The sequence below is a fragment of the Anthonomus grandis genome, chromosome 5 (genome assembly GCF_022605725.1).
Source record: "Anthonomus grandis grandis chromosome 5, icAntGran1.3, whole genome shotgun sequence".
NCBI lineage: Eukaryota > Metazoa > Arthropoda > Insecta > Coleoptera > Curculionidae > Anthonomus > Anthonomus grandis.
This window is the reverse complement of record NC_065550.1, coordinates 35615811-35636102: the sequence shown is the minus strand read 5'-3', so window position 1 is coordinate 35636102 and position 20292 is coordinate 35615811. Positions and strand designations below refer to the sequence as shown.

Below are 20292 nucleotides of genomic sequence, written 5' to 3'. Positions count from 1 at the left end.
TAAAAATTCAATATTATTTAAAAATATTTAAAAAAAAACTCTTTCGAGAAATCTCCTTAGTAAATGAAAAAACAAAAAAAAAATAGATAATCTAAAAAAGTAAGAAATATAAAATTTATAACTATAAAAACAGTGGTTTTTAGGAAAAAAATAGAAATTATAATGTAAAATACAAATCAGTTTTTCAACTCTATAATGTACAAGGGTTGAATTAAATTTAAAAATTCGCCGTGGTTAATAAAACCTGTAATAATAAAGAGGCTTTTAAAAAAATTATATTTTAATTTAATTTAATAAAATTTTATTTAATATCGTGTAATTTTAGATTATAATTTTCTTCTTCGAAATGTTCCATTATTTTAACTTTAGTTACAATTTTATACCTATTACGGTATTTTAATGTGACACGGATGCTAAATAAACACTTATTATTAGCTAAGTCACGTTTTGACCTATAACTTGATAACTGTTACTTAAATGGAAAAAACTGTATTAACTAAAGTTGTAAAATGGAAAATTTGCTATCAAAAAGTATTCTTAGACTTTTTTCGAAATTTTGTTAGTTTTTGAGAAAATCGGGTTTCAAGTCAAGGGATCTGAAAAAATCGAACTTTGTCTAGCTAAGTCACATTTTGGCCTATAACATGAAAACTATTATAGTAATGGAAAAATTTCATGTATTAAAGATGTTAAATGGAAAATTTTCTATTAAAAAGTATTATTGGAAATTTTTCAAAATTTTGGTAGTTTTTGAGAAAATTAGTTTTTAATTTCAGGGTACTGAGAAAACCCAACTATAACTAATAGAAATAACATATTGGACTGTAACTTAAAAAATATTACTTTAATAGAAAAAGTGTATATATAAAATTAAAAAATGGACAATTTACTAACAAAAATTATTCTTGAAAATTTTTCAAAATTTTGGTAGTTTTTGAAAAAATCGATTTTTAAGTCAAGGCTACTGAGAGGAACCTACATTTCCTATTAATGTCAGATTTTAGCCTGTAACTTGGTAATTGTTACATTAATGGAAAAAAATTATTTACTAAAGGTAAAAAATGGAAAATTTTCTATCAAAAAGTATTCTTGGAAATTTTTCGAAATTTTGGTAGTTTTTGAAAAAATCGGTTTTTAAGTAAAGGCTACTGAGAAAACTGAATCTTTCCTAGTATAGTCACATTTTGGCACGGAACTTGAAAATTGTTACTTTAATAGAAAAAAATATATTTACTAAAGTTGTATAATGGAAAATTTGCTATCAAAAAGTATTCTTTAAAATTTCTTGTAATTTCGGTAGTTTTTGAGAAAATTAGTTTTTAATTTCAGGGTACGGAGAAAACTCAACTATAACTAATAAAAATAACAAATTGGACTGTAATTAAAAAAATGTTATTTTAATAGAAAAAGTGTATATACAAAATTAAAAAACGGATAATTTGCTATCAAAAAGTATTCTTGGAAATTTTTCAAAATTTTGGTAGTTTTTGAGAAAATGGGTTTTCAAGTCAAGGCTACTGAGAAAACTGAACCTAATATAGTCACATTTTGGCCCGTAACTTGAAAACTGTTACTTTAATAGAAAAAATGTTTTAACAAAAGTTATATAATGGACAATTTGCTATCAAAAAGTATTCTTTAAAATTTTTCAGAATCTTGGTAGTTTTTGAGAAAATCAGTTTTTAATTTCAGGGTACTGAGAAAACTCGACTATAACTAATAGAAATAAAATATTGGACTGTAACTTAGAAACTATTATTTTAATGGAAAAACTGTATATATAAAATTAAAAAATGGACAATTTACTAACAAAAATTATTCTTGAAAATTTTTCAAAATTTTGGTAGTTTTTGAAAAAATCGGTTTTTAAGTCAAGGCTACTGAGAGAAACCTACATTTCCTGTTAATGTCACATTTTGGCCTGTAACATGATAATTGTTACATTAATGGAAAAAAATTATTTACTAAAGTTATAAAATGGAAAATTTGGTATCAAAAAGTATTCTTGGAAATTTTTCGAAATTTTGGTAGTTTTTGAAAAAATCGGTTTTTAAGTAAGGGCTACTGAGAAAACTGAACCTTGCCTAGTATAGTCACAGTGTGGCCTGTAACTTGAAAACTGTTTCTATAATGGAAAAAGTGTATATACTAAATTTATATAATGGACAATTTGCTATCAAAAAGTATTCCAGGAAAATTTTCAAAATCTTGGTAGTTTTTGAGAAAATCAGTTTTTAATTTCAGGGTACTGAGAAAACTTAACTATAACTAATAAAAATAACAAATTGGACTGTAATTAAAAAAATATTATTTTAATAGAAAAAGTGTATATATAAAATTAAAAAACGGACAATTTGCTATCAAAAAGTATTCTTGGAAATTTTTCAAAATTTTGGTAGTTTTTGAGAAAATGGGTTTTCAAATCAAGGCTACTGAGAAAACTGAACCTAATATAGTCACATTTTGGCCCGTAACTTGAAAACTGTTACTTTAATAGAAAAAATGTTTTAACAAAAGTTATATAATGGACAATTTGCTATCAAAAAGTATTCTTTAAAATTTTTTAGAATCTTGGTAGTTTTTGAGAAAATCAGTTTTTAATTTCAGGGTACTGAGAAAACTCGACTATAACTAATAGAAATAAAATATTGGACTGTAACTTAAAAACTATTATTTTAATGGAAAAACTGTGTATATAAAATTAAAAAATGGACAATTTCCTAACAAAAATTATTTTTGAAAATTTTTCAAAATTTTGGTAGTTTTTGAAAAAGTCGGTTTTTAAGTCAAGGCTACTGAGAGAAACCTACATTTCCTATTAATGTCACATTTTAGCCTGTAACTTAATAATTGTTACATTAATGGAAAAAAATTATTTACTAAAGTTATAAAATGGAAAATTTGGTATCAGAAAGTATTCTTGGAAATTTTTCGAAATTTTGGTAGTTTTTGAAAAAATCGGTTTTTAAGTCAAGGCTTCTGAGAGGAACCTACATTTCCTGTTAATGTCACATTTTGGCCTGTAACTTGATAATTGTTACATTAATGGAAAAAAATTATTCACTAAAGGTAAAAAACGGAAAATTTGCTATCAAAAAGTATTCTTGGAAATTTTTCGAAATTTTGGTAGTTTTTGAAAAAATCGGTTTTTAAGTAAGAGCTACTGAGAAAACTGAATCTTTTCTAGTATAGTCACATTTTGGCACGGAACTTGAAAATTGTTACTTTAATGGAAAAAAAATATATTTACTAAAGTTGTATAATGGAAAATTTGCTATCAAAAAGTATTCTTTAAAATTTCTTGTAATTTCGGTAGTTTTTGAGAAAATTAGTTTTTAATTTCAGGGCACTAAGAAAACTCAACTATAACTAGTAGTAATAAAATATTGGACTGTAACTTAAAAAATATTATTTTAATGGATAATTTACTAAAAAAGAGCATTCTTGGAAATTTTTCAAAATTTTGGTAGTTTTTGAGAAAATCGGGTTTCAAGTCAAGCCTACTGAGAAAACTGAACCTTGCCTAGTATATTCACATTTTGGCCCGTAACTTGAAAACTGTTACTTTAATGGAAAAAATATATTTACTAAAGTTATAAAATAAAAAATTTTCTATCAAAAAGTATTCTTGAAAATTTTTCAAAATCTTGGTAGTTTTTGAGAAAATCAGTTTTTAATTTCAGGGTACTGAGAAAACTCAACTATAACTAATAAAAATAACAAATTGGACTGTAACTTAAAAAATATTATTTTAATGGAAAAAGTGTATATATTAAATTAAATAATGGACAATTTACTAGCAAAAAGTATTTTTGCAAATTTTGGTAGTTTTTGAGAAAATGGGTTTTCAAGTCAAGGCTACTGAGAAAACTGAACCTAATATAGTCACATTTTGGCCCGTAACTTGAAAACTGTTACTTTAATAGAAAAAATGTTTTAACAAAAGTTATATAATGGAAAATTTGCTATCAAAAAGTATTCCTGAAAATTTTTCAACATTTTGGTAGTTTTTGAGAAAATAAGTTTTCAAATCAAGGCTACTGAGAAAACTGAACCTTGCCTAGAATAGTCACATTTTAGCCCGTAACTTGAAAACTGTTACTTTAATGGAAAAAAATATATTTACTAAAGTTGTATAATGGAAAATTTGCCATCAAAAAGTATTCTTTAAAATTTCTTGAAATTTCGGTAGTTTTTGAGAAAATTAGTTTTTAATTTCAGGGTACTGAGAAAACTCGACTATAACTAATAGAAATGAAATATTGGACTGTAACTTAAAAAATATTATTTTAATGGAAAAAGTGTATATATAAAATTAAATATTGGATAATTTACTAGCAAAAAGTATTCTTGCAAATTTTTCAAAATTTTGGTAGTTTTTGAGAAAATAAGTTTTCAAGTCAAGGCTACTGAGAAAACTGAAACTTGCCTAGTATAGTCACATTTTGGCCCGTAACTTGAAAACTGTTATTTTAATAGAAAAAATGTTTTAACTAAAGTTATATAATGGACAATTTGCTATCAAAAAGTATTCTTGGAAATTTTTCTAAATTTTGGTAGGTTTTGAGAAAATCAGTTTTTAATTTCAGGGTACTGAGAAAACTCAACTATAACTAATAGAAATAAAATATTGAACTGTAACTTAAAAAATATTATTTTAATGGAAAAAACGTATATATAAAATATAAAAATGGAGAATTTACTAAAAAAGAGTATTCCAGGAAATTTTTCAAAATTTGGTAGTTTTTGAAAAAAATCGTTTTTAATTTCAGGGTACTGAAAAAACTCGACTATAACTAATAGAAATAAAATATTGTACTGTAACTTAAAAAATATTATTTTAATGGAAAAAGTGTATATATAAAATATAAAAATGGACAATTTACTATCAAAAAGTGTTTTTGGAAATTTTTCAAAATTTTGGTAGTTTTTGAAAAAATCGATTTTTAAGTCAGGGCTATTGAGAGAAACCTACATTTCCTATTAATGTCACATTTTAGCCTGTAACTTAATTATTGTTAAATTAATGGAAAAAAATTATTCACTAAAGTTATAAAATGGACAATTTACTATCAAAAAGTATTCTTGGAAATTTTTCAAAATTTTGGTAGTTTTTGAAAAAATCGGTTTTTAAGTAAGGGCTACTGAGAAAACTGAACCTTGCCTAGTATAGTCACAGTGTGGCCTGTAACTTGAAAACTGTTACTGTAATGGAAAAAGTGTATAAACTAAATTTATATAATGGATAATTTGCTATCAAAAAGTATTCTAGGAAAATTTTCAAAATCTTGGTAGTTATTGAGAAAATCAGTTTTTAATTTCAGGGTACTGAGAAAACTCAACTATAACTAATAAAAATAACAAATTGGACTATAACTTAAAAAATATTATCTAAATGGAAAAAGTGTATATATTAAATTAAATAATGGACAATTTACTAGCAAAAAGTATTCTTGCAAATTTTTCAAAATTTTGGTAGTTTTTGAGAAAATCGGTTTTCAATTCAAACCTACTGAGAAAACTGAACCTTGCCTAGTATATTCATATATTGGCCCGTAACTTGAAAACTGTTACTTTGATAAACAAAGTGTATTTAATAAAATTATATAATGAAAAATTTACTATCAAAAACTATTCTTGGAAATTTTTTAAATTTTTAGTAGTTTTTGAGAAAATCGGTTTTCAAGTTCCAAGGTACTGAAAAAAAAACAACCATGACTAGTAGTCATATTTTGGTATCTAACTTAAAAACTATCACTTTAATGGAAAAAAGTGTAATACCCAAATTAAGAGACCGAAAAATTTCCCATCAAAAAGTACTCCAACAATTTTCCTCTAACACACACTCTTTTTTAAAAAATCGACTTTGAAAACCCAACCTAACAAAACATCACTTCTTCAATTATTTCACCTGTTCCAATAGTTATAAAACAACGATTTTTTCTTCCAGATAGACCCCAGTTCATCCCCAGCGAACCTGACCTGGTATTTCCAAGACGAAGCCCTCCCGACCACCCCAACTACCCCCATCGACCACGCCCTCCGCTATTTTATAAAAGAAAACAACCACTCGAGCACTTTATTTATTTACGGAGTAAATTCGGACCAGAACGGCACATTTTACTGTGTCGCCGAGAATGTTGCAGGTGTCGCCTCGGCAAATTACACCATTATGATAATCCCGACGCGACCCGGACCCGAAAAAATTTCAAAAATATTTCCCGGGAACAATCGTAATTCATTTATGCCGTTGGCGTTTACTCTTGGCGCGGTTATGGGCGCGTTATGTCTCGTCGCTCTAGGGATGTTCGCAATTAAAAGACATTCGAAGAAGAATAATAATAATAAGAGAAAAATACCGAAAAAGTCGATATTGAAACAACCGAGCCGGATAAGGGATGTGACCGAGGGAAATAAGAGGGCGAACGGTGATTTTTTATTGCCGGGACAGGAGGCAGAAGCCAGCGGTAGAAGTGTTCTGGTTGACTCCAAGGATTTATTCCCTGTAAAACCTGGAAAGAGTAATGGAGGAGCTGTTGATTTTTCAATCATTAATTACTTAAGTAACGTAAGTTCTGTAAATAAAATCGATATAAGGGCTTGCGGGATCGCTTAAACCTTAATGGATAACCATATAATATGCATACAGACACACACAGAGAGAGATACGCGCTCAAAGGATTAATATTATCTTTACGTGCTATTTCGGTGTAGTTAGTAAACTCGCAGTGGTGGTAGCAGAAGCAAAACACACAGCATTAGTTACCAGGGAAGGATTAAGGGAGGCGAACAAGTCACCCAAAATCCGCCATGTGCTGTAACACGCTTCTCCACACTAAACTTGCTGTACCTTTGCTAAATCCGTCTCATTCTCTCTCTCTCTCGCTTTAAAATTAAATGATACTCGCTGTTTATGTGCGATGTCGTCGCTCTCTCTCTAGCGCTTTGAAACTTTTTGGGGTCAGGAAATTATCATCATCATCATCTCTCTCTCTCTCCCTGCCGCCCGTTTATCTCTGTCTCTCTCGATTCTGGATGAAGGGCTTCTGTTGATTTAGTTTGGAATGACAATTTCATTAAAACTAGACAAGAGTTCAAGTGTAGCCGAAAGGCCCGAAAGGGATCGTTTTAACGAAACTAATTTTAGTAGTTTTCTTGGGGGGGTTTTAGTTTTTCTTTTTTTTTTTGATTTTGAGTTAAATAGTCTTTTTTTTTGGTTTTTGGATTCGGTTGTTAGAATAACAAATTAATGTTAAGACTATGAAACTTAGACGTCTTCCTGGAAGATCTTTTATCTAATCCAGGCATTTGAAATACTTTTTGATGTCGTCCAAATTCTTTGAATTTTATTCCAGAGATTTAATTTAATTTAAAATTTCTTCCAGGCGTTTAAAGCAATTTCACGATGTACACTTTTACTGACTTATCCAAGGTAATCTAAAGGGAACTACACAAAGTCTCGGTCTCAAATGTACTTATTAATTCTAAAAGTAGGTTACACGTGTTTCGCTCATTATAAGAGCATCATCGGACCTTAAAAATCGACTACAAACAGTACATGCTTTACGGTCATATTATACACACACACTAAAATAATTTTCAAGGTACAAGGTAATTTTAAATCCTTGTCCAATTGACTTGCAACCTCTTTGATTTTTTTAAAAAGTTTTGTTTATATCATAGAAAAGTTTTAAGTAAATTGGACTTGATTTTATTTTGTTATGATTTTTTTTTAAATTGGTTTCATGGACTCTATAAAATTATTTTAAAACATTTACATTACAAACAAATTTACTTTTGAAAAAAAAAATGAAAACTCCAAGTCTCAGTCTCAAAATGTTGAGATTTGAATGAAGACCCATTTTGAGACTGAGACTTGGAGTTTTCATTTTTTTCTCTAGTTACGTAAGTCTCTTTGAGATAATGGACGAGTTCTTTCAAATTTACTTTTGATCAAAATGATTATTAGTATAACTTTACTGAAGCCTGATCGTCAAATCCAGGGATTTGTCGTTATTTTTACGACTTGCAACTCGTGCTTCTTTTTGTTCCAGATGTTTGACATAATTTTTATTGAGGTCCAGACGTTTGATAGTCAATTTCCGGTATTTGGCATCATTCTTCTAGCCATTGAAACTCGTGTTTCATTTTTATTCGTTCCTGAATTTTTACAACTTCCAGAAGACTGAAACTGAAACTCATGTTGCAGACGTTTGAAGGAATGTTTATTTAATTCCAGGCATGTGACGTCATTCTTGTGACTTTCAAGAATTGGAACTTGTATTTAATTTTGTTCCAGACATTTGACGTATTCTTATTAAGTTTCAGACATTTGATCGATAATTCCAGGCATTTGGCATCATTCTTCTAAATTGGAATTTATGTCACTTTACATGGAAATTAAGTGTTTCCTGCAAAAGGTCCCCACTACTGAAGAGATGCATCGTATCCCATGATCCTGAGGCAAAGTAATTCACTGTCAAAAACGATTGGTCCATTGATGAATTCCATCCATTGAGAGTGCACTAAAGTAAAAACAGTGGAATATCATTGGCAGACATTTGACGTTGTTTTTACGACTTCCAGGCATTGGAATTCGCGTTTCATTTTGTTGCGGACGTTTGAAGAAATTTTTATTTAATTACAGGCATTTGTCATTCTTTCATGTCCTTGAGTAGTCTGTAAAGCGTAAATAGATTTTGGAGCACTGACGTGAACCAGAAGTTCACATAACCCGGGCATCAAGATGTAGTTAAATCAACGTTGGATGTTCGAAACCTTTGGACGTTGATTTATATTGATTACAGTTGCATCAACGTTGACGAGACAGCGCAATATCATAATTGAGACAACGTTGTGTTTGTTTGTTGAATCAACATCGTATTTTATGTTGATCTCAACCCTCAATTCAACGTTGAAGAGATGCGTTATTGATGTCAGAGGAATAATTATTAGTATAATTTTATTGAAGCCTGATCGTCAAATCCAGGCATTTGGCGTTATTTTTACGACTTGCAACTCGTGCTTCTTTTTGTTCCAGATGTTTGAAGAAATTTTTATTTAATTCCAGGCATTTGATCGTCAATTCCAGGCATGTGACGTCATTCTTGTGACTTTCAAGAATTGGAACTTGTGTTTCATTTTTTTCCAGACATTTGACGTATTCTTATTAAGTTTTAGACATTTGATCGATAATTCCAGGCATTTGGCATCATTCTTCTAAATTGGAATTTATGTCACTTTACATGGAAATTAAGTGTTTCCTGCAAAAGGTCCCCACTACTGAAGAGATGCATCGTATCCCATGATCCTGAGGCAAAGTAATTCACTGACAAAAACGATTGGTTCATTGATGAATTCCATCCATTGAGAGTGCACTAAAGAAAAAACAGTGGAATATCACTGGCAGACATTTGACGTTGTTTTTACGACTTCCAGGCATTGGAATTTGCGTTTCATTTTGTTGCGGACGTTTGAAGAAATTTTTATTTAATTACAGGCATTTGTCATTCTTTCATGTGCTTGAGTAGTCTGTAAAGCGTAAATAGATTTTGGAGCGCTGAAGTGAACCAAAAGTTCACATAACCCAGGCATCAAGATGTAGTTAAATCAACGTTGGATGTCCGAAACCTTTAGATGTTGATTTATATTGATTACAGTTGGATCAACGTTGACGAGACAGCGCAATATCATAATTGAGACAACGTAGTGTTTGTTTGTTGAATCAACATCGTATTTTATGTTGATCTCAACCTTCAATTCAACGTTGAAGAGACTCGTTATTGATGTCAGAAGAATAATTAATAGTATAATTTTACTGAAGCCTGATCGTCAAATCCAGGCATTTGGCGTTATTTTTACGACTTGCAACTCGTGCTTCTTTTTGTTCCAGACGTTTGAAGAAATGTTTATTTAATTCCAGGCATTTGATCGTCAATTCCAGGTTTATGACGTCATTCTTATGACTTCCAAGTAATGGAACTTGTGTTTCAGATGTTTGACGTAATTTTTAATAATGTTTGATAGTCAATTTCAGGTATTTGGCATCATTCTTCTAGCCATTGAAACTCGTATTTCATTTTTATTCGTTCCTAAATTTTTACAACTTCCAGACGTTGAAACTCATGTTGCAGACGTTTGAAGGAATGTTTATTTAATTCCAGGCATTTGATCGTTAATTCCAGGCATGTGACGTCATTCTTGTGACTTTCAAGAATTGGAACTTGTATTTAATTTTGTTCCAGACATTTGACGTATTCTTATTAAGTTTCAGACATTTGATCGATAATTCCAGGCATTTTGCATCATTCTTCTAAATTGGAATTTATGTCACTTTACATGGAAATGAAGTGTTTCCTGCAAAAGGTCCGCACTACTGAAGAGATGCATCATATCCATGATCCTGAGGCAAAGTAATTCACTCTCAAAAACGATTGGTTCATTGATGAATTCCATCCATTGAGAGTGCACTAAAGTAAAAACAGTGGAATATCACTGGCAGACATTTGACGTTGTTTTTACGACTTCCAGCCATTGGAATTTGCGTTTCATTTTGTTGCAGACGTTTGAAGAAATTTTTATTTAATTACAGGCATTTGTCATTCTTTCATGTCCTTGAGTAGTCTGTAAAGCGTAAATATTTTTACAACTTCCAGACGTTGAAACTCATGTTGCAGACGTTTGAAGGAATGTTTATTTAATTCCAGGCATTTGATCGTCAATTCTAGGTATGTGACGTCATTCTTGTGTCTTTCAAGAATTGAAACTTGTGTTTCATTTTGTTCCACACATTTGACGTAATTTTTATGTCAGGTATTTGGCATCATTCTTCTAAGCATTGAAACCCGGGTTTCATTTTGTTCATTCCCGGCATTTCATCGTCAAATCAATCAATCAAAACAACTTTTTTTCATATAGTAGAGACCAGCTTACAACCCATTTAAATTTTTGGTAAATTCGACTTGATTTAAATTTCCTATGAATTTTTAAACTAAATGATTTTTAAAAAAATGCATAATTTAAGTGTACATGATTTTATTAAACATTTTATTATTGGATAATGCAAATAGAATAAAGTATATTGGAGCTTTAAATTCTCGTCCAATTGACTTGCAACATCCTTGATTTTACTAATAAGAGCTTTTAATGTATCGCAAATAGGCGTTAAGTAAATTGGACTTGATTTTAATTTCTTATGAATTTTTAAAGTCGGCCCTGATTTTCGCCTCTGCTATAAATTGTTTTGTTTATAAAAACCAGTTTATAACCCACTTTCAAATTATCAAAATCAAATGTTCAAATTATTTTAGGCATTTAAATCTAGGCTTTTCGAGCATTAAATATAAACTTTTATGAATTGCAAGGATTTGTAGCATTATTCCGGATCTTTGGAATAATATTCTTATGCCAATTATTTCAGTTCCAATAAATCGAAATAATTTTGTATCTCTTGCAAGCTTTTGGAATATATTTTTCATGTTATTCTAAGAAAATTTGTTCAGATTTTTCCAGTCATTTAAATCCACATTCTTAAAAGTATTTTAAATAACATATTTTTTACGAATTTGTAGCATTATTCCAGGTATTTGAAATAAAGCATTTTAGTGAATTAAAATAATTTTTGATCTCTTTTAGGCTTTTTGAATGATTTTTGGCTTCATTTGCCTGGAAGACAGTAAAAATTATATCAGTCATACTCTGAAATAAAATTCACAATAACTCAAGGATTTCAGAAGAGTAGTGGAATTATTTCAATTGCCAAAACCCTAACAAATTCATACGAATACCTGAAATAAAGCTACAAGTGTCTGAAATCTATGAGATTTTATATCAAACACTGGAAAAACGTGAGAGAGTCTTAATTCTTAAACTTAAAGAAATAATTCTAAAAGCCTGAAATAAATTAAAAATCATTTATGCCACTGGAAAGCTTCAGAAAATTATCTAAAAATCTCTGGAATATTTGGAATTTATTTTAATTTGCTGAAAGGCTTCTAAATGGCTAGAATACCCCTAAAAATCCAGATAGATATCTGCAGAAATTGCTCCAAAAGCCTGGAAAAATTGCTTTATTTCTCTGGGATAAAAATTATTCTAAATTCTGCCTAATACTTGCCTGATTTATCAAAAAAGAAAAACTGTTTTCCAACTGATTTTCCATGAAGCACAAAACCTCTAATAACACGAAACAAAAAATATCTTCATCTCGTATTTATAAGCAAAATAATTTTTCATCTCTTTCAGGTATTTGGAATTTTTTTTCAGGTGATCCAGAGAATAATTTTTGACTTTCCCACTATGTTGAAGATGTTGTTATTTTTATTCCAGGAATTTAAAGCCACGTTTTTCGAGCAATATATATAATTTTCAAATATTCCAGGGATTTGTTGCATTATTCCAGGCATTTTGAATATTTTTCTTATGCTTTCTAGTGAACCGAAATAATATTTCAAGTATACCAGACTTTTGGATTTTTTTTTTTATGTTAAGGTTTTTTTATGTATTTTATCTAAGGATTTATTTTCACATTTTTCCAGATTTTGAATCCACGTTTTTTAAATTTTTTATATAAAATTCCATAATTTTCAAAGACTCGTGGCTTTATTCCAGGCATTTGGAATATTATTCATATGCTTTCCAGTGAACTGAAATAATTTTTCATCTCTTCTAGGCATTTGGAATTTTTAGATAATGTTATTTAAATTTTTTTCATGAATTTGAAGCTACGTTTTTCAAATATTTTATATAAGATTCTATAATTTCCAAATAATTGCAGCTTTATTCCAGGCATTTGGAATAATATTCTTATGCCTCTAGATGAATTGAAATCATTTTTTATAATTTTCGGGCTTTTGAATTTTTTTTCATGTTATTCAAGGGAAATTAAAAAAATAATTACAGGTATTTGAATCTACGTTTCTCAAATATTAATTTTGTATAAAATTCTATAGTTTCCAAGCTTTATTTCAGGCATTTGGAATCATTATCTTAAACCTTCCAGCAACCTGAAATAATTTTTGACTTCTTTTAGGCTTTTGGAATTATTTTTGGCTTATATATATGCCTAAAAGAAACTTCTTCAAAAGAAAATTCTATCAATCATATACTGGAATAAAATTCAAAATAACTCAACCAATTCCAAAGGCCAATGAAATTATTTCAATTCCCTACAAACCCTAAAAAATTAAATCTAAATCTGGAATAACCCTACAAGTGCCTAAAAACTACTGAATTTTATAGAAAATAATTCAAGTCCCAAAAAATTTCAAAAGCCTGGAAGAGCTAAAAAATTATTTCAGTCCACTGGAAAGCATGAGAACGTTATTTCAAATTCCTGGAATAACGCAACAAATCCCTGCAAAATTTAGAATTTATTTCTTTCATATGCCTGGAATATACCTAAAAATCTTCCCAGATATCTGGAGAAATGACTTGAAAAGCCTGGAAAACCTACTTCACTTACTTGGCTTAAAAATTATTCCAAATGCTGTGACGTGATTTGTCATGAATTAAAAAATTGTTTTATAATTTTCCATAAAACAGAAAAGCCTCTAAAAACTCAAAACAAAAAACATCTTCATCTCCATTTGTTGATGTTGTTGTTGTTTCAATTTAATTTCACGTACGTTCAGTCACGGAGACGAGGAAAATAAATGTCGACCACGTGCCATTTTTCCCACACACACACACACATACGATACGACGTGTCATTTTTACGTCCACTGATTGGATAAAATACTATCGAAAGCCCTTGTACTGTTAACTTGAATTTTCCCCCTTATATTTCATGGAAAAGACGACTGTTTTCCGGAGAAAAACCACTCGAAAGAATTCTCTTCAAAGGTCACTTTTACCACAAAAGAATTCTTTTTCTAGTAAGAAAGTTTTTAATTAAAGGCGCCTTATAAAGCGGAAAATTTCGTATTTTTTAGGTGTGAATCTTGCAAAAATTTGTGATATTATTCCAGGTGCTTGGAATTATTTTTTATGCTAGAAAATTGATTTTCATTTTGATCTAAGTTCCAGATTTTCTAGACATACTAAAAGATTTTCAATACTTCCAGGCTTTTACAATTAATTTTTTTAAATTAACCTAAGACAAATTTTTCGTCTCTGCGAGGCTTTTGGAATTATTTTTCACTTTAAGTGCCTGGAAGCAACTTAAAATTACTTCAAATAAATAGAAAATGTTGTATTTTGTTGGCATAATTTATTCAATTATACAAATTATATTTTTAGGCATCAGAAATATTTTTGATAATTCCGGGTTCTTGGAAATATATTTTTTTTAATTAATATTATCCAAAGAAACATTTTTTCTCTCTTTCAGGATTTCGGAGTTATTTTTAGATTCAATTGCCTGGAAGAAACTTAAAATTACCTTAAATGAATAAACAATAGTCATATTAGTTTAAAGTTACTGTCTGGATTTTTTGGATATAATTTTCTTTTGACATAGTTTATTATCCAATTACTATCGAAAATTAATTTTTTTAGTTGACATTTTTAATTTTTTTCCAGTTAAATTATTTTAAGGTATTTGAAATTTTAACTTTCAGGAAATCGAGTCAATTTTTCAAATCTTCCAAATTTTTTGGTTTATTTTAAATTTTATTCCAAGTTTTGATAGGACTTTAAGTTTCTTCCAGCGGTTTGACGTAATGCTATTTGGAATTTTTTTTCATGTGATCCAGATAATAGTTTTTGACTTTTTCCACACTTTTGAAGACGTTGTTAATTTTATTCCAGGTATTTGGAATAACTTTCTTACACCTTTCAGTGAACTTCAATAATTTTCATCTTTTTTGGATATTTGGAATTTTTTTTCATGTGATCCAGAGAATAGTTTTTGACTTTTTCCACACTTTTGAAGACTAAGTTGTTAATTTTATTTCAGGAATTTAAAGCCACGGTTTTCGAGCAATATATAAAATTTGCATATATTTCAGGGATTTATTGCGTTATTCCAGGCATTTGGAATAATTTTCTTATACCTTCCAGTGAGCTTAAATAATATTTTATCTCTTCCAAATTTTTGGAATGTTTTTTTTTTCGTGTCATCCTTGAAATAATTTTTTACGTTTTACAGAAGTCATTTTTAGCAAGTGTTTAAAGCCACGTTTTTGGAGTATTATACATCAACTTCCATATCTTTCAGAAATTCGTAGCGTTATTCCAGACATTTGGAATAATTTTCATATGCATTCCAGTGAACTGAAATAATTTTTCATGTCATTCAAGTATTTGGAATTTTTTTTCATATGATCCAGAGAATAGTTTTTGACTATTTCCACACTTTTGAAGACTAAGTTGTTAATTTTATTTCAGTAATTTAAAGCCATGGTTTTCGAGCAATATATAAAATTGTCATTTATTCCAGGAATTTGTTGCGTTATTCCAGGCATTTGGAATAATTTTCTTATACCTTCCAGTGAACTGAAATAATTTTTTATCTCTTTTTTTAGGTATTTGGAATTTTTTTTCATGTGATCCAGATAATAGTTTTTGACTTTTTCCACACTTTTGAAGACGTTGTTAATTTTATTCCAGGCATTCAGAATAACTTTCTTACACCTTTCAGTGAACTTCAATAATTTTCATCTCTTTTGGATATTTGGAATTTTTTTTCATGTGATCCAGAGAATAGTTTTTGACTTTTTCCACACTTTTGAAGACGTTGTTAATTTTATTCCAGGAATTTAAAGCCACGGTTTTCGAGCAATATATAAAATTGTCATATATTCCAGGAATTTGTTGCGTTATTCCAGGCATTTGGAATAATTTTCTTATACCTTCCAGTGAGCTTAAATAATTTTTTATCTCTTCCAAGTTTTTGGAATGTTTTTTTTCGTGTCATCCTTGAAATAATTTTTTACGTTTTACAGGCATTTGAAGTCATTTTTAGTAAGCGTTTAAAGCCACGTTTTTGGAGTATTATACATAAACTTCCATATCTTTCAGAAATTCGTAGCGTTATTCCAGACATTTGGAATAATTTTCTTATGCATTCCAGTGAACTGAAATAATTTTTCATCTCTTTTGGGTATTTGGAATTTTTTTTCATGTCATCCAGAGAATAATTTTTGACTTTTTCCACGCTTTTGAAGATGTTGTTATTTTTATTCCAGGAATTTAAAGCCACGTTTTTCGAGCAATATATAAAACTTTCATATATTCCAGGCATTTGGAATAATTTTCTTATGCTTTCCAGTGAACTGAAATAATATTTCAAGTACACCAGATTTTTGGATTTTTTTTTAATGTTATCTAAGGATTTATTTTTTACATTTTTCCGGGCTTTGAATCCACGTTTTTTAAATATTTTATATGAAATTCCATAATTTTCTAAGACTCGTCGCTTTATTCCAGGCATTTGGAATATTATTCATATGCTCCAGTGAACTGAAATAATTTTTTATCTCTTCTAGGCATTTGGAATTTTTTGATAATAAATGTTATTTAACTTTTTTTCATGAATTTGAAGCTACGTTTTTCAAATATTTTATATAAGATTCTAAAATTTCCAAATATTTGCAGCTTTATTCCAGGCATTTGGAATAATATTCTTATGCCTCTAGATGAATTGAAATCTTTTTTTATAATTTTCGAGCCTTTGAATTTTTTTTCATGTTATTCAAGCGAAATTAAAAAAAATAATTCCAGGCATTTGAATCTACGTTTTTTAAGTATTAATTTCGTATAAAATTCTATAGTATTCAAGCTTTATTCCAGGCATTTGGAATCACTATCTTATACCTTCCAGTAACCTGAAATAATTTTTTACTTCTTTTAGGCTTTTGGAAGAAATTTTTGGCATAATATGCCTAAAAGAAACTTAAAAAAAAACAATTCTATCAATCATATACTGGAATAAAATTCAAAATAACTCAACCAATTCCAAAGGCCAATGAAATTATTTCAATTCCCTACAAACCCTAAAAAATTAAATCTAAATCTGGAATAACCCTACAAGTGCCTAAAAACTACTGAATTTTTTAGAAAATAAGTCCCAAAAAATTTCAAAAGCCTGGAAGAGATAAAAAATTATTTCAGTTGACTGGAAAGCATGAGAACGTTATTTCAATTTCCTGGAATAACACAACAAATCCCTGCAAAATTTAGAATTTATTTCTTCCATATGCCTGGAATATACCTAAAGGTCTTACACAGATATCTGGAGAAATGACTTGAAAAGCCTGGAAAACCTACTTCACTTACTTGGCTTAAGAATTATTCCAAATGCTGTGACGTGATTTGTCATGAATTAAAAAATTGTTTTATAATTTTCCATAAAACAGAAAAGCCTCTAAAAACTCAAAACAAAAAACATCTTCATCTCCCATTTGTTGATGTTGTTCTTGTTGTTTCAATTTAATTTAACGTACGTTCAGTCACGGAGACGAGGAAAATAAATGTCGACCACGTGCCATTTTTCCCACACACACACACACATACGATACGACGTGTCATTTTTACGTCCACTGATTGGATAAAATACTATCGAAAGCCCTTGTACTGTTAACTTGAATTTTCCCCCTTATATTTCATGGAAAAGACGACTGTTTTCCGGAGAAAAACCACTCGAAAGAATTCTCTTCAAAGGTCTCTTTTACCACAAAAGAATTCTTTTTCTAGTAAGAAAGTTTTTAATTAAAAGCGCCTTATAAAGAGGAAAATTTCGTTGTTTTTTTTTAGGTGTGAATTACGTAATATTGACCGTGATTTTTTTTTCAGGTGAAAAACTCTTATTTAAAACCGACCCTAGTGGGGGGCCCGAGGCCGGTTTCGGCTCCCACTTTCGAGCGTTACGTCGAGAGGAAAGATTTCCGCATTTTCGTCACCCAAAGGTCGTTTTCCCAAGCCGCCACGCCCAAATTAAACCGCAAGATTTCTTAAATTATTTAATAAATTGTTAACAAAAGTACACTCGATGGTTTTTCTTGATGTTTAACGGGAGTAACTCCTTTAGGGGACCGAATAAAAAATGGAAATCCTGGAGCGCACTATTCGACAGGGGGATTTTAAGTAAAGCTGCCCTTTGATCTCTCGTGTTCGCGGGTTTTGATAGTGGAAATGGAGATTTAGTATATTTTTATTTAAAAGATAAAGCAAAGGACCATGTGGGGGGTTTCAAGTAATTTTATGAGCAAAAAAGTGTAATTAAACCAACTCACTTTGTTGCTCCCAGTAAGTGACTGTTTTGCATACAGACACTTGCACTATGTGAGCATTAAATGACCTGAAAAGTTACGATTAAAAATAAATAAAATCACGCAAAATAAGAAAATGATAAAAAAAATAAAGTGAAGAAGCATTAAAGGAATTAAAGAAACGCATTAGAAAATCTAACTATATTAGAAAAATTGTAAATAAATATGCAACTAAGCCTCGTAAAGCAACGCTTTTGATGTTTTGACAGAAGGCGCTATATATTATAAGATCTTTAAATTGTAAAGGCTGTAAATAAATTTTTATTTAAATACTGGTTTTATTTCACCCTTGTTTTGGTTCTTAATGTAGAGCTCTTCTGGAATATCTGTTTACTCATATTCCTTAAAAAATAAATGGAATTCAACGTCAAAGAAAAAACTGCAATAACAAGATAAATAAAGTGAAGAAAAAAACATTAAAGAAACGCACTAGAAGTCATAACAGCTTAAGCAAAGTTGAAATAAAATAACCCTCATAAAACAAAGCTTTTGTGGGCTGTGTTTATATCTATGGAGTTTTCTTGAACAACATAAATTACCTATGAAATTTGACTTACCAAATGTGTATTTAAAAATATTTATCCATCAGTGGCTTTGTCAAAATCTATGCCACAAATTAACTGACAGAAGAAAAATGCCACTGAAGTGACCACCTTGAATTGATTGAAAAAAAACTCAATTTTAATAATAAAACTCTATTTTATGCCAATTTAGCCACAAACAAATAAAATGTGCTCCTTTACTAGAGTTACTTTCAGATTTATTATAAGTTTCCTTAAAGCTGTCGTGCTTCTCAATGCGTTTCTTTAATTTTTTTATTGTTTCTTCACTTTATTTTTTTTTTTCGACTGTTTTTTTAGGCTCTGTTGAATAATATAACAACATTTTTCCTTAATTGTCTGGACCCATGTAAGAGTATGATACATGCATTGGATTGTTAAACACTATAAAAGAAATACGGTAAGGTGAGCCAATGAGCAGTGAATTTAAATTTTTATTTTTAATTAAGTATTTAGAATGATTTCCATGTATTTCAGCTTTTTCCAGATATTTTTGATCACTTACAGGCAGTAAATGTATTTTTCCAGGATTTAGGATTTTCTAGGTACAGTTACCTTTAGATGGTGAAACTAATTCTCTGTTTTTTTTTTGAATATTTTCAATAATATTCCAGGTTTTTGGACTAGCTTTTGACTTCTTTCGGGGATTTTTGATCCCTTTTAGACAAGTAAAGTAATTTTTTTCCTAGGCGTTTTCCAGGCACAAATACCTTTATGCAAAATAACTAATTCTTCCAGGCATTTTAAGTGTTTCATAATTTTGTCATCGTAATCCCTTTTTTAGACTAGAACTGACTTAAAATTCCCTAAAAAAAATAAGAACCATTTGCCTGGAAAAGAATCCTTTAACTGTCTGGAAAGAGTCCAAATTTTGATACAAATACTTGGAAAGTAACTCAAAATACCCCCAAAAAAATTAAGAAATGTTTGAAATGCCTGCAAAAGTGAGTTCAACTATCAAGGATATTTATGTCTGGAAAAGCCATATGTGGTCCAAATTCCTATGAAAAAAACTACCTGGAAGAAAAAAAAATTCCGGAAAGGGTCCCAATATAATCCAAATACCTGGAAATTAATGTAAAATATCCAAAAAAAATTTGAAATGCCTAAGAAAGTTAGTAATGTCAACTGTCTAAGGGTATTTGTGTCTGAAAAACCATATTTGGTCCAAGTGCCTGAAAAAAAATATAACTGTCTGGAAGGGATAAAAAAATGCCTGGAAAGAGTAAAAATTTAGCCAAATACCTGGAAAATGATTCAGAATGTCGCGAAAAAAAATTGAAAATTAAAAAAAATTTAGTTCAATTGTCTAAGGGTATTTGTGTCATGAAAAAGTCATATTTGGTCAAAATCCCTGGAAAAAACAACATGTTATTTGCCTAAAAGGGACTAAAAATGCCTGGAAAATAGTTATAGTCTAAATACCTGGAAAATTACTTAAAATACCCCCCAAAAAAAAACGTAAAATGCCTGAAAAGCTTAATTCTGTCTGAGGAAAAGTCTGCCTGGAAAAGTATATGTCT

General features: G+C 29.5%; 1 protein-coding gene across 2 annotated transcripts in view; it reads left to right on the top strand.

The window, feature by feature from the left end:
* LOC126736754 (leucine-rich repeat-containing protein 24-like) overlaps positions 1-17923 on the top strand; it is a 38873-nt gene extending 20950 nt beyond the window's left edge. For both annotated transcript variants that reach the window (XM_050441286.1, XM_050441285.1), the window contains 2 exons: positions 5951-6568; positions 17734-17923. In XM_050441286.1, coding sequence (XP_050297243.1) covers positions 5951-6568; positions 17734-17895 — 780 coding nt within the window. In that variant the 3' untranslated portion in view covers positions 17896-17923. The remainder of the gene's footprint in view (positions 1-5950; positions 6569-17733) is intronic.
* The last annotated feature ends 2369 nt before the right edge of the window (positions 17924-20292 follow it).